The sequence below is a fragment of the Daphnia magna genome, linkage group LG1, assembly GCF_020631705.1.
Source record: "Daphnia magna isolate NIES linkage group LG1, ASM2063170v1.1, whole genome shotgun sequence".
Taxonomy (NCBI): domain Eukaryota; kingdom Metazoa; phylum Arthropoda; class Branchiopoda; order Diplostraca; family Daphniidae; genus Daphnia; species Daphnia magna.
The window spans coordinates 16,551,075-16,565,992 of record NC_059182.1 but is presented as its reverse complement, the minus strand read 5'-3'; the positions used below and the strand labels follow the sequence as shown (position 1 = coordinate 16,565,992).

The window sequence follows — 14,918 nt, the reverse complement described above, 5'->3', positions numbered from 1 at the left end:
AGGATTCCCGAGTATCTTATCTTTAGTTCACCATGTTTGTTTTTTTTTCGAAAATCCTAGTTAGTTAAACTAGGGAACACGCTCCATTATTCTTCCGAGATTTGTCTGCAACAAAACTAGACACATTTTAATTTATTTTCTGCAAACAAGAATCGGTAAAATGCAGAGGTACTTCTTGTAGGAATCAAGCCTGATTCCAACAAGATAACGAAAAACTTTTTCATTACCTGTTTTGGGACAGTATCAGCTAATTCCATTGGCATTGGAGACGAGGCGAAGAACTTCCTCTGAAATGTTCGGTCACTTACATTTTAAATGTTTACTTTTAGATCAACACGCTTTTTTCAGCATTAATGAATTGGCCAATAGAATCCATGGAATAAGCCAAATTCTAAGGATTCGATGGCGAGATGTTAGGTTGGCAGCAGTTTTTTTCTCGAACGACTAATGCGAACACAAATTCTTTCCCGTTCATCGTCGGCCTTTTTTACGAGTTACTGTCGTGGTTCGTGCTGTACGTGCTGAAAGGTGAATCAAGTGAATTCTGTGGACTGGGTTGTCTTCTTCATGCAATGATAACTTTGATTTGGGTGTTTTTGGAAGCTCTTGTACTATTAGGTATGTTTGTCGTGTTGGAATCCAGCTTGAATAATCACTTGAGTAGTATTAGAACTGCCACGGCACGAATGGTTGGAATTATAAGGATAATCTTTTTGCTCAATCCAGTGATAATGAGCTGGTAGGAAAGGACTTGACATTGGGGTTGGCTTATAATCCAACTCTAATTATGCATACATTCCAGGTTTCACTTCACTTTCCATGTCAGCAGTTAATATGGGAGACATATTAGATTTAGTGAAACAAACTAGGAAGCTAAATCAAGTGCCATGGCTTCAGGTTTGCTATTGTTGATAGAAGAGAATAAATCTGAAAAACAAGGATAAAGATTTCAATATGCTTCATGTCCAGAGTGAAATTGTAATGAAACAAGTTGACAAGTATTATTTGAAAACAGATAATAATAAAGAAACACCCACACCAAAATCAACAGTTATTGTCTCTCTCAACCTACATGTTTCATTATGCCATATGCTTTAACACCTGCAAGCAGATACATAACAACTTTCTGTATTTTCCTTAGTTTCATTATTTTAGCACAATTCCTTAGATTTTGATGTTTTTGTTTTGTTTTCATAGAGAACAGGCAGCCCGCTTGGCTCACATTTTACAAAATTTCTGAAAGGAGATTTAAAATATACTTACAAGTTACAACACAGTTTGTTTCCTTCCTATAGCGTTGAAAATGATCGTATAGGTGACGTAAATGCTGTAACTGAGCTATTTATTAGAAAACATCTTAAGAACTCGTACTGTTCTTATGATGAAATAACAGCAAAGAAACTGGCGGTGTTGCAGCAGAGTGCTATTTGTTTATACAGGGATAGGGCTAGCTTTTATCGGTAACAAAACTGGTTGGGTAAACTCTGATGAGAAAGTAATATTGCATTTATATGAGGTGCAAGACCATGACAAGGCTTCAACATCGTGCAAAAAATTTTAAATTTTGACAACATTTCATTCCGAAGGGGGTAGGGAGTAGTGAATGCAACAGCCAACAGACGTAAACATAGCACGGAGCTACCCTGGTACCCATCTAGCGGCAATTTCTTTCACTCAAAAATTCTGAAAAGAGAACAGTGCAGGTCGGATGGCAATAGCAGCATGGTACTCGCATACTAGATCCATTGCTTTGATTTTATTATTATTATTATAAAAAAGATAATCACGATAGTTCATCTCCACCAAGCTGCAGCGTAAGATTTATATAATTTTATGGATTCTCGAAAATTTTCGAATTAGAATCAGACGACAACAATTGTGGAACAAAAATGGGCCGTCAAGCTAAGCGAAGTGGTATGAAATCAAATTCACTTGTTTATTATAGTTTGATTGGTATGATAAACTACAGACTATTTAGTATTTACGAAGACAACAAATTTGATTGTTCACATACGAAAGTTATCAGCCGACTGCATGAGTCTCTAATCCCCCACCAAACACTAGGAAGTTTACCATCCAACCACTATGGCACGAACGGACCGTTACCTGTTGTGTCTAGGTATTTTCTTCGTTATTATTGTACAATTTCTACAGCACATTTTGGTTAAAATTGTGTTGAACATGATTTGTAATTATGTTACACTGCTGTTGCTTTTTTGCATGTGTACGCTGTGTGGTATCGGATTTTAAAAACGGAGAAAGACGGGGACATCTACGATTTGCGAGTGAACAACCACCAATCACGCTATAAAGGATGCTCATTTGCTCACCCTAAGGTTAAAATCATTTCATATTCAAGGAGTTACAAAGTTCTCAGAAGTTCCAAGATGGCATTTTTAAAGCGATTCTTTCAGCAAACAGTCTCCAAACTGCGCCGGAGTTCGAAGACGAAAGAAGTTGTAATTCCTGTTGGAGAACCATCGTTGGATAAAGAACATCACACATTCCAACAAGGATCGGCAGCTATACCCGAGAACAGTGAAGAGCTTACTATTGGAAAACCACCGACCGGTGAAATAGATCAAACATCCCGTCAGGTGCCTACAGTGAAAGCTGAGCGATCTGAAGAGAAAACTGGACTGATTCCAGTGAATTCCGAGTACCCAGATGTCGTTATTCAAACGAGCAATGTTGAAAACCCGAAGACAAATGCAGAACAAGACAAACCTATCAAGGACGGATTTCTGCACAAGCCCAAGGAAGAGTTTTCTTCGCTTGTACCATAACCCGAGCCTTCCTTGCCGCGAAAGTTTACATCACCGCCGAAAAGCCAGTAGGGACCAAAGAAGGCCAAAGCTGTTCCGGTTCCCGAAAAAATGCAACTGCAGTTGGTGCGCATCCCTGTCACCTTTGGCAATAAAGTGTCGCGCGTGTGCCGAACTGTACTTCCCGGGATGGACTGCGAAGACCGGAAAGAAGCCACTGCCATTCAAATGCAAGTGCGACTGGTGTCAAACGAAATCGTCCTCCTGCAGCTTATGCGGTGGGTTGATTTGGGCAAACGACAAACCCTGCCACATCCTAACTTGGTAAGCCAACACAGCTCAGCGGATCGGTAACTGGGCATGGTAACTTGGCATGACTTCTGTTTCTTTCTTGTAACAGTTTTAGAGATCAGTCACATTAATGATTTTGTGATACTCTAAAAATGGCCGTGAGTGAGGCTCCAGTATCGTTTAATTCGTTTTCTTACAACGAACCACTTGGGATATTTGATTTTCAAATTTGTGCTAATCCATTTGAAATTCAACGATCTCACTAGTAGGACGGTACGGGCTGAGCAGTATTGATCTCACTATGCGATCGTATAGAGTTTTTACGTAAGAATATTGAACGTTCGTGACCAGTTACGAGATACAAGATAAGAAATACGAGCTGTCATACCAACTTCTAAATTTCTTTTTTTCTCCATAACATGTTTTCAAAATTCCATCAAAATTCCCCAAACGCAATCTTTTCAAATAAAAATCCCCTTTTGATAAACTTATTTTCCATGCAGTCTTGTTTCAATTTATTTTAGAGTTGGTTGCACAATAATGTTGGTTTTCATGGTGCCCAAACAGCAATTTAGTTATCTCTACGGGACGATACGATTTCACTTCCCTCCCCCCTAATTCTAAAGGGAAAACTGTGATATGCAAACAGGCAGTCTAGTTTCAAGTCACATGTAAACAAATTTAGCCCAGAAAGATAAAACATATTCTAAATTAGTTCGAGATACGTTAATGACACAGCAGTAGAAACATGCTGGGATAACTTTCTAATGAGTAAATACAATTTTAGTTGTACCTGCAGTGAGTACTTGTACTAGAGATTAAACACAATCCGATATGCGATAGCGTGTTACTGCGGGCAACTACATTAAGCGAAATGGGATATTTGAGGTATTCGACATCCTATTAATAATCAACCCACGATCGGATTAAATTTGGCTGGTCAAGATAAGTTCCAGCTTTCGGTTGTGGTTACGACGATTCAACTCTTTGTAAGTCGGAGGAAGTCTGTCGGCAATACTGGCCTTGATTGGAAACAAACTATTGGCGATACACAGTACACAGGACTGAATTGGTATAAGAAATATTTACCCTATTAGATTTTCTTCGTAATTGCTGTCTCGCCGTACTTTCTATTAGACGACGACCAGGAATCAATGGATAGGATGGCCGAATCTGGATAACCATTTGTTGCTGCTTTTTTTCATGGTACCAGTGATAGCACCAACGAACCAGAAAGAAATAGAATATTTCCGCCGCACTTAAAATGCTGAACCCGAAGCCTAAACCGAGCAGCCCACCAGCAGCGGCTAAATGGATAACCCCGGTAAAAGCCAATAATTTGTAACTGAATGAAATGTTTTAGGTTGAGGTCAAAATCGATCAACTTACAAATAAAATCCGTCCATGTAGTTCGTTCAGTCATGATGTAACACAATCCAGAATCCGACTTGAGGTAGACGTTTAATTTGACGAAATTCTTTCTGCGTTTGATGGTTCAACAATTTTAATAGAAATTGCGAACGACGTTGAAAAAGGTTTGAATACTTGGCGTAAGAATCGAGGTGATTCGTGCTTAGACGTTGGAATTCCGGTCGTTTAAGGACACTGTTTGGATATTCCCAGACTGAATTTGGAAAGGTTCCACTAGAAATCTCATTCCTATACCAGACGGTGGTGCATTCATCAGGACATTCGCACAAACTTGAGTTTTGCACCACAAGTTCTATATTTTGCATGGAAAGGCATACTTATTAGATATTTCAGCGAACCGAACTCTAAGTGATATTGTCTAATTACTGCCAAGAAATATTTACCGTTAGCTTTCTCCAAACAGGGATAGGACGATAAATTACAGACGGGCAGTCGAGTGGGTACTACACAAAGTCAATAAAATCAATTGGTTAGGGGGAAAAAAACCGTGGTTTCCCTCTATTACTAAAAATCGTTCCCTTACCTGGATAATAATAAGGAACGCAAAAACAATTGGCCAGAAAGTGGGTGGTAAGGCAATCGAGCTGACAATATGGTCCTAGAGTCCATTATTCATATTACTGATACTAAAAATATCCTTATCATTTGTGTTGCCCACCGGTATAGTCTTCAAAGTATTGAAGCGTTAATTTCTTGCGTGGTCGTACACAATCTTTTCTTTAGATCTATGGTCCGTAATTGGTTATCTCCTATCTGAGTCTGGCCATTAACAGCCGCATCGATTTGGAACCCTGGGCTTGCAAGGAATCCGATCCGTCCAGTACGAGCAAAATCCTTCGGATCTTGAATAGAAACCTAATAAACCAAGAATTCCAACATACCCGTTTTCTCCCTAGATAAAATGTTGCTCTATACTTTAAAGCCACTTATTGAAGACGATGTGACGTTGTAATCTTCAATTTCTGCGTTTAATAGAACAGTGAGTCCAGCATACACTCCACTGGTACGGGCATGTCTCAACCTAGATCAGTAGATGATGTCATTATAAAGAAAATGGAGTCTGATCACACATGGAGTAAGAAATCACTTTTTGTTAGTCATCGAGTTTGCATCACGTCGGATGATGATCGAGTTAAAAGAACAACAAAAGCCATCATCGGTTGCTTCGGAGTCAAAGAGAAGGGCGCAGTCTTCTTCTTTGCCTTCCCACGAGCAGTGGATTACCATTTCTGAACAGTTTGGCGATAGCTGAAACAACATTTACGAGCGAATAATATTATTCTGTGTCCTCATGATGCCATTGTGCGTAATTCCTTACACGGTCCATGAGGTGTTCGTAACCTTCATTGCTGCTACTTATATCGGCTTGGACCAAAAGTTGGCTAAGCCGTATGACTTCTTCCTCATTTTTTACTCGATTAGTCGACAAGATCTCCAAAATTCGTCGAATTTCATCCAGTTTGAAATTCTTTGCCCTATCGAATTCATCGATGGATAATAAGTTTGACAAAAATTAAGCGTGTATCAAAGTTAATATGGCTATTACTCGTCTGTTGACATCCAATATCCAAGAGCTCGAGTCGAAACCTTATTGACACTGCAGATAGTGACTGTTGGAAAAGGATATTCCTTTATCTAAAAGGATAAGTAAATTTAAAGTAGTGGAAGAAACATGTTTTGTTCCTCACATTCGTAAAATGGTTTTACCGGATAGTTAGCAGTTTGAATGGTGATAAGAACAGGTGATTCCTGCCAATTTTGCCACAAATTCCACGAAAAAATAACAGCAAATAACAAACCAACTAGGAAAAGCGCTATCCACAATATCCTATTTGCAAAACAATTAGCAACATTTAGTTGACATGAAAACTGCACGTCAATTACCTCTCTGGTAACGAAGCTTCATCTTGCGCGATAAATTTCAGACCATGCATCGAAGTGTTTGCTGCAAACTCTTTTGATAAATTCAAAACTGAATAGGCCTTCCTGATTGGTACCCGCTTGTTAGTCATCTTCTTTGGATGACTGCTCTTTCTCGACTAGATGTAGGTCGTCCACGGTATAGTTGAACATTTGCATCGTGAGTGTAACACCTTCGGATATAAAAAAAGGGAAAGGTTTGCAAACATAAATTTTAATTATTCATTTACCTAACAATTTCCCCTGCAACAGATCGAAAATCAATAACGATGGGGAATAAATTGCCCGAAAACACATCCATCACGAAACACGTCAATACAAATTACAAGTTCCAGGTGCCTTGTTCTGCGATATCGATTTCCACAGGTAATCGGTACAGTCACAAGGTGAGGCTTTTCGATGAATGGCTTCTAACCCATCCCGTCGGAAGTTGATGGAATTTTCCTTTAATTTAAAAAGATCGTTATTAAGGTCTCACGGTTGCTTATGAAAGTACTAGCTTATATATACCTTAATCGGTGCTTGTTGTCCCTCAGCTGTTGGATCGTTGAGTGGCTCTATTTTGTTCTTATATGGTACTTGGACAATACCGTCAATTACACAACCGGGAAATTTGCAGACGGTCGATCACGCTCGTGGGCAGCAGACAAGTGCAACATTTGTTGAATCTCCCACGGACGAAGCAGGAAGCAGTCCAGAGATGGCCGGACGTAAAATATATTTTAGTGGTTTCTTGTATTTTCTGTAGATGTGGATACACGCATCGGGTGGAAAAAAGAGCCCAGCACCAAATGGAAACATGTTGATGATTTTAACGAAATATTATATCAAATAATCAACGAGAGATGGCAAAAAAAAAAGAGACAGGCAAATAGACAAGGATACAATTATCCAAGTGGAAGAAGAATAGGAAGAAGACAAAAAATATCGGGCACTGGAAGATACAATCAAGCATCGCTATTATAATAATAGATAAGGATGGCAAATAGCCATAAATTGTAGCCCCAAGTATGTATGAATATATATATTAATAAAAAATTAAAAAAAAGAACGGCATCTGTGACAACGGATCGGCACGATTTTAAAATATGCTACTTGCACATAGATGATTCTTTGATCGAGAATCTCGCATCCGCTCTAAATACATTGAGATGCGTAGCTATGTTTTTTTTCCCTCTGGAACGAAAAGAAAATCTACTTGGAGGAAATTTTACAATATTTTTATGTTTTTTTTTTGGTTTTTTTTCGCGTTTTTCTAGATATAGAAGACAGCAAAATAATGGGGCGTAACAGCGAATAAGCGCGACGGAAAAGGCCACCGTTGTAATTTAAACAACACAGAAAAGAGAGACACCTCGCCCCACCTACTTACTCCCTCCCCTTCACGCTATTATTATCTATCCCGTTTCACGTCATCTTTTTGTTTGTTTTTTCTTCCTTTTTTCTTTTGGCCCAAACTACATTAAATTCGGAGTCTACCATAAGCGGCATTAAAATGATCGCCGTTATCCAAGACGTGCTCCCGTCGATAAGCCTCCCAGCGGGCATCGTCTGATTCGTGCGTTGCGTAGCGGATACCAATCTGGCGTTCAAGCTCACGTAAGTCGCACCACGTTTGATAATCCTACCGCAAAGAAAAAGGGAGGTGTCAAATGAGCGCACCATAATTCTGAACGAAAACCAACTGCTTGCTAACAAGGCATTCACAACTAACCTGCAACCATATATGGTTCAGAGACTTGTCCACTGTGTAGCGCTTTCGCTGTTTTACTTGCAGTACATTGGCAATCAAATCAATGGCTATATTCATAAATAAAAATTAGTCACTAAAAATAACCAATTTGATAGAATGAGGCACTTACCGTCAGAAGAGATTTCCTTCCAAGGACTAGGCGGGTACATGAAGGCTGCATTTTGAATTTGGTCGTTGATGTCTTCATCTTCGTTGAAGGGGAACGTGCCACTTAGACTTACGTAAACAATTACACCGACACTCCACATATCCAGGGACCGGTTATAGCCCTTGTTTCGCAATACCTCCGGAGCTACATCATACAAAACAAGATAGAATCCAGTTTTAAGTTTAATTGCAGAGGAAGAAAAAATAATGTTACCAAGATAGGCGGGGGTTCCGACCACAGATCGGCGGAAAGATTTTTCTCCAATGATACGAGCGAAACCAAAGTCACACAGTTTAACTTGCGGGAATTCGGCGTTGGTTGATAGTAAGACATTCTCGGGTTTCAGGTCACAATGGACAATATTCTTGCTATGCAAATGTTTCAGCGCAACGAGAATCTGGACGAAAAAAAAGTCATATAGTTAGTTACGATCATAGAAACCATTGAAGCGAAAGGGAAACCTGTGTGACGAGGAACTTGGTGATGCGTTCTGACAACCTTCCCTTTTCGCTGGAAAGAATCATTTCCAACATGTCGCCTTTGAGTTTCTCCATGACAACAAAAATACGTTCAGGAGTTTCAAACATGCGTTCCAAGTTGACAACTCCTGGGTGTGAAAGGTTCTGCAGGATACAAACCTCATTCTTGAGTTGGTCAGCTTGTTTGGTGGGAAAGCGCATCTTGTCGATGACCTTGATCGCCACAGGTCTATTTGTCTTACGGTGTGCTCCTTAAAATGTTAAAGGAAAAAATTTAACAATAGAAAAGGTAAGAAAGCATGAATCAAGTCTAACCTCCGTACACAACACCAAACTGGCCCGATCCCAGTACTTCATCAGGGAAAATTTGATAGACCTGTCCTATATCCGATCCGATTTCTTGTTCTCGGTCACCATTGCTATCCCCGGCAACTGGTTCTACAAAACAATGGGGTTTAATAGACTAGTTCCAAGAAAAGACGGAAAGTTTGATGTACTTGTCAGAGCGGAGGGAGAAGCCGTGGCACCTTGTGAGTTGTTCGTGAGGGGTAGTAAAGCCTGGCGAATGGCTGTCTCCCAAGATTTGGCCAGGTGAACACCAAGGCCAGTTTCTAATGCTTGAGGAAGGGCAGAAGCTCCATTGCCATTTTCTTTCTGACCAAAATGAGGATCTTCTCCGATGTAGTAGTCTACGTTGGCCGTTCTCAGCTCGAAACAATGCATGCGGTCTATAAAGCACTTAATCAGCACAAATCATCAGGGGATATCTTAGCATTTAATCTCACCTTTGGCGGTCTCAACGGCCAAGATCTCTGATAGCGGCAACTCCTTATAAAAGTGTTTTCCAGTTTCGTTTTGATACAAAGTAATGGACTTGGTATCTAGCCGCCAAAAATGTCTCCGTCTCTGAGGAGTGCAAGACAAGTCACTTTAACCGACAGCAACATATTTGTTATTAATTATAGAGTTAATACGGAAGGGTCTTTGTTGGTGTAGTGTATCATCCAGCCCTCCTTTCAGAACGTTGGAACCTCGCCTCTTGGTGTGCTTGACCGACTGAACGATACGCATCAAGGGGATGTTGCTGCTCATTGTGGGACTAAGAAGATGAGAAAAAAAATAAATAATGGATTTTGTCTCAAAATAATTTTCCTAGAACCCATTTTGCTCAAATTACCTGCTGGGTCGAATTTTGATCGTGATATCATCAGCCACCTCAGGAATACAATCATCTGGCTGGAGTACAAGAAAAAAAAAGAAGAGAATTCTCAGTAAGCAATTTTTAATGGGTTCCGATATGCATCATCATGCGTTACCATGTTATGACTGTGGGTCATCGAAATATCATCGTCGCTGTCTTCGTCTACTCCATCTGCCATTGGAGCCAACTGTTCATCTATACTCTCAGTGTCTTTCGCAATGTCGAAGAAAAATGAAAAAGGTAAGCTGATGTGATTGTTCAAAGTAAAGATATAAAGAAAGTTCTACCCGTCTCAACTCCCGGCTCCTTGGGAGCTTCGCCTGTGCACGTGTTGGGAATGTTGTCTTTGCATTTGCGGTGAACGTTGAAACGACAGTCGCGGCATTGCAGGCCTTGCTTGAAGAGGCCTTTAAGGAGCTTACGACAGAAATGGCAGACAGTCGGCTTCGTATACGAGTGGACGACAAACGTGTGCGGGATTTTAATGCGACCTGCCATTTCCTTTTCAATCCAAAAAGGACGACCAGCGCTTATGGAGGGTCTACCGTGCTTTTGAATACTCGGACTCGTGCTGCCGCTTGACGGGCTGTTGGACACACTCTACAATAACAATAAAAAAAAAATGCGCACGTATTAGGTTTAAAAATGCACGTCTCGTAAAAGCTGATCTCATTAATTACGCGCATGACGCTGACTGTAATGGATTCATCACTGCAGGACATGGAATCGGACGGACTGCGAGGCAGGACGTTGGAAGGTGGCGGTAAAAGCGACGGTGTCAATGACGAAGATGACCTCCTGCTCCGTGTGTAAGAGCAGTTGTTTGGAATTTTGTAGACGCATCGTTTATGGAAACTCAGGCCGCAAACTAGAAAAAAGGTAGAAATAAATATACAAAACAAGAAAGCTATATGACTGTGGCTAACTTGATTACGTACATTCGCATTTCAATCCTTGGCGGACAAGCCCGAAAAGCATCTCGCCGCAGAAATCGCAAAAGGCAGGCGACTTGTACGAATGGACATTCAGTTGATGCGGACGGATTTGCACGCCATCTTGGGGAATGTTGGCTGTGAATAGAATAAAAGACGGGTCTTAAAATGACATAACAAATACAAAGTATGGCTTAAAGATATTCTTACCCGAAAGGACGATCTCGACTAGGGTATCGTCGGTGATCTCCGAGGCGGAGTTGATGAGCTGCAAAATGTTAGGCTTGGTACTGTCGTGCCGGAAGAGGTTGACGCACTCGTTGAGTCGTGGAATACCATGATCCAAGAACTGTAAGATAGATTTAAAAAAAAAAAAAACATTGTAAATCCAAGACATCTGATCAACCTATGAGAGTCAAGGACTTGGAAACCGATCGTGTAACAACCCCTCTTCATTCAAGGATAGGGACTCGTATAATGAAATGGAGCGGATGAGTCGGCTTGGTAATTTTCCATTCGTTTTTTTCTTTTTCGAATGTGATCTCTAGACGTAGTTTGGTGTGATTGCTGCATAGCACCAAATGTCAATCCGACAGATATCTCTCCTGGTGTTCCTTTCCTTATGACTTTCCATTCCTACTGCTAGATTGAACGCATTGTGCCGCAGAGCAGAATAAAAAAAAAAAAAAGGGAAAACGGAAAAAGAAAAAGACGCCACTTGAAAGTGTGTAGACGCTTCCGCAAGTCAAAACACTCTTGGCGCCGTGCAAAAGAGCCGACGGCTGTTGGGTTGGGCTCACGCATCAACAAGCGCCTCATTGAAACGTCCTCCGGGGCAGCCTCTACTCTGTGCCATCTGAAATCGCATCAACGCCGCGACGACAACCACCGCCATCTGAATACTCAATAGTGAGATGATAGCTTTTTTTTTTTAAGTAACCCGGGAGATAGTCTTTTATCTTTATCATCGAAATATTATTTTTTCCGACAAAGACTCACCAGACAATGAAGATCGGATCAGGAGAAAAGATAGTGGTTGTGATACCCTGTCATTGAAGGTTAACGGGTTCTACGATGAACATCCATTTGGAGAGAAGAAGAAAACATAAAAAATAAATTAAACTTACGGCGAGGGAATTTTCCTCGCAACATCCATTTGCTATTAGTTTCGATGACAAAAGCGGATATAAAGACGGCGTGAGAGCAACTAACGAGCCTTTGGGGCGGCCAAGGGACACAAGTTGCAGAAGTTGGGAGAGTTTGGTATCGATCGCGCTGCTGCAGCTGGCGGCAGCCAAGTTGGTTAGCGAATGGAAAGAAGCAGAAAGATAAAAAAGAAAAAGGAAAACACACAAATGTGTATAGTGTGCTCAACTGTCGCCTTCCTGATTGATTGATCACGCATTGATGGTGAACGTAAAGTTAGTCGTTTTCTATTTCGTCAGTACTTGAAATCCAGAAAACTTGAAGCATACGAAATGAGCGCAAGGCACCATTTTTTTTGGCCTGCTGTTCACTGGCCGCGATCCAGGGATTATATCCACGATTCAGCCACACCCCCACCACCAAAGAATAACACACATCCCCACAAAAACACAACCTCAAATTGGGTCAAAATCACGATTCGATGCGGTAAAGGAAACGGAAGTCTCGTATTTTGGAGGTCTAGATATTTTCTGAGAACATTCCTTTTTTCTTCTGCAGTTCCCATATTCCTATTATTTGGAAAATAGCATAGCTTGCAGCACACGACAATCAGAGAGACCACCGAAATTGACTTCAATGTTTTTTTTTTCTTTTCTTTTTACGATTCCTCCTCTTCCCTTTCGTTTTATTACGATTTCATTTCCTACCTATCGGGAGAAGAAGAAAAGGAATCTCCTAGTGGATTTGCGATGAATTCTGCAACGTAGTAGATGGCAGCACGGTAGAAACACGAATAGAATAACAACAGAGTTAACGGGACTGAATGACTAGAAGAAAGGCTGTAGTCTGCAGACGTCGCCGAGGGCAAGTAACTCATTAATCAAATCGTCTCGTCACATTCAGCAGAGATGGACGAGATGGGAATCTGGGAAAGTTCCCAAAAAAAATCCTCACACTCCCAAACGAAAATGGGAAAAATCGAACAATAATAGTTTCGGCTCAGATCCAAATGCCAAGCTTTTACAAAGCGTGAAAGCATGATCTCGACAGTGTTGTGATGCTCAATGGGGGCAGAGCTCTTGCATATCCGTTTTGGAAATACGTGATTCTCTTTAGGCTCCTCCTATTGCCTCCCTCCTACCAGCGGACGAGTCATTTCTACCCCAAGGTCAACATTCTGTGCGTGTCCGTGAGTCTTACAGACGAATCACGAGGAAAATAAAGGGGCAAGCAACATCTTGCCATGTGATGGGGTTCTAATTCCTATTGTTATTGACCCAATCGAGAAAGAGAATATAAAAAAAAGAAGCCCGGAGGTTTTCCTATTCTCGAGAGATCCGCCGGAAAAAGGAAATGAATCTGGACAGGCCCAAGGGAACGTGAATTGCGTGAACAAGCCGATGGAACTTCTTCCGTCAATATCTTGAGAAAAGCGTCAGCAACTACTAGAAAAAGAATGTCGTTCCATCACGTTTTTTTTTAATATTTATCAAGAAAAGTTATTTCCCTTAAAATCCAATACGACTAACTTTGTCAAAAATCGATTGGCTCTCGTGAAAAGAGATTATTTCTCCTCGACGCGCCCCATTTATAATTGACATCAGGAATGTGTCAACAGTCTCTTGTGAAAATGGATGGAGAAGGATGAGATGAGTACCACGAACAGCTTAAAACTTAAAAAACAAACGCAAAACCCCATCAAGGCTGTTTAGCTCAGCGGAAAGTACATAATCAAAACAACAGATTAGAAAAGGCCTCTTCGGTTACTACTACAATCAAGGCGATGTCAGGTACCGTGATATATGGACGAGGTAATTGGATCAGTGTTTGAGTGGCTGTTGGGTCAGAATCACTTACCCTTTGATTAATAAAGTTGCAAGCCAAATCTTTGAGCGTTTTCAGCGTTAACTGCGAGGCATCCGTAGAGATAAAGTCTCGTACCAGTCCAACTTGGAACATAAAGGTCACCTGTCCATTTCCATCATCCATGATGATGCTTTGTTCAGAAATAAAAAAAAAACACAATCACAATAATGGCGAAATTTGGGTTTCAGAAGGCTGTGAAATTCACACACGACAGCCTTTTCGATGGAGTGGGTCCTGTGTGTACGCAATCAGGTGGAAGCTACGGAGGAAAAAATAAAATAAAAACGGGTTCCAGCAACCAACAGGTTGATTGGAATGTCACATAGCCTCGGGCTGAGATCACCTTTTCTTTCGTAGTTCTCCCGCCCTGGCACCACTTAGATTTCCTTTTCTTTCTCCTTAAAAAAAAAAAAAAGGTTGGGTTTTACCTCCTCTTGACTGCACGGCAAAATTTGTTCAACTAGTGAACACACGACCGTTAAAACCAACACAGCTGGGAGCACAAAGCGTGATAACACGTTGATGATGACAAAAAAGTTCGGTAATGCGGAAAGATGGACTGGTCGGTGGAAATGCCCGAACTATTCAACGAATACGTAGTTTTCCAATCATAATGGCACACTCGCATTTACACATACATACATATATAAAAACACACACACACACACTTAACGCCCTCTCGGACGAGAGAAAGAACAAACTATTACGTGTATCTGTATGTGTGTGTATGTGTGTGAGCGTGCAGCTCTAGTCACGGACTAATGAATACTGTCTCGTTCTCCGACCGATTCTGCTTTGCAAAGCAACTGGCCTTGGGAATTTTTGGGTTGAATCCAGAGTTGCCACTATTTCATGAAAAGAGTGAACTAATTTTTAGAAAAACTGCAATTTGAGTAGATAAAATTCGAAAATAATTTTTTTTTTATTGAATTCGTGAAAATATTTGTTTTTATTTGAATTTATTACAAATATTTTTGCAAAGATGT

The 14,918-nt window shown here is 40.7% G+C and overlaps 2 protein-coding genes and 1 long non-coding RNA gene across 3 annotated transcripts; all 3 read right to left on the bottom strand.

The window, feature by feature from the left end:
• Window positions 1–49: 49 nt before the first annotated feature.
• On the bottom strand, window positions 50–7,068 carry LOC116936626 (pickpocket protein 28). Its single transcript, XM_045168233.1, is given in 17 exon segments — window positions 50–105; window positions 228–927; window positions 1,264–4,078; window positions 4,146–4,363; window positions 4,446–4,537; window positions 4,602–4,779; window positions 4,871–4,930; window positions 5,011–5,085; window positions 5,146–5,170; window positions 5,172–5,342; window positions 5,403–5,508; window positions 5,575–5,735; window positions 5,806–5,962; window positions 6,034–6,122; window positions 6,195–6,315; window positions 6,372–6,851; window positions 6,918–7,068. Coding segments are annotated over 14 exon segments (1,677 nt in total). The 5' UTR covers window positions 6,500–6,851; window positions 6,918–7,068; the 3' UTR covers window positions 50–105; window positions 228–927; window positions 1,264–3,982.
• Window positions 7,069–7,123: 55 nt separating this feature from the next.
• LOC116936620 (serine/threonine-protein kinase D1) lies at window positions 7,124–14,710 on the bottom strand. Its single transcript, XM_045168230.1, is given in 17 exon segments — window positions 7,124–8,031; window positions 8,122–8,207; window positions 8,270–8,452; window positions 8,522–8,705; window positions 8,770–9,038; window positions 9,103–9,225; window positions 9,285–9,515; window positions 9,573–9,693; window positions 9,762–9,803; window positions 9,805–9,886; window positions 9,965–10,023; window positions 10,104–10,198; window positions 10,276–10,588; window positions 10,669–10,856; window positions 10,927–11,058; window positions 11,131–11,269; window positions 13,924–14,710. Coding segments are annotated over 17 exon segments (2,541 nt in total). The 5' UTR covers window positions 14,056–14,710; the 3' UTR covers window positions 7,124–7,869.
• On the bottom strand, window positions 11,278–13,910 carry LOC123469384. Its single transcript, XR_006642641.1, has 3 exons — window positions 12,048–13,910; window positions 11,920–11,966; window positions 11,278–11,815 (listed from the first exon to the last, which is right to left on the bottom strand). It is a non-coding gene; the product is annotated as an uncharacterized LOC123469384 (long non-coding RNA).
• Window positions 14,711–14,918: the final 208 nt, after the last annotated feature.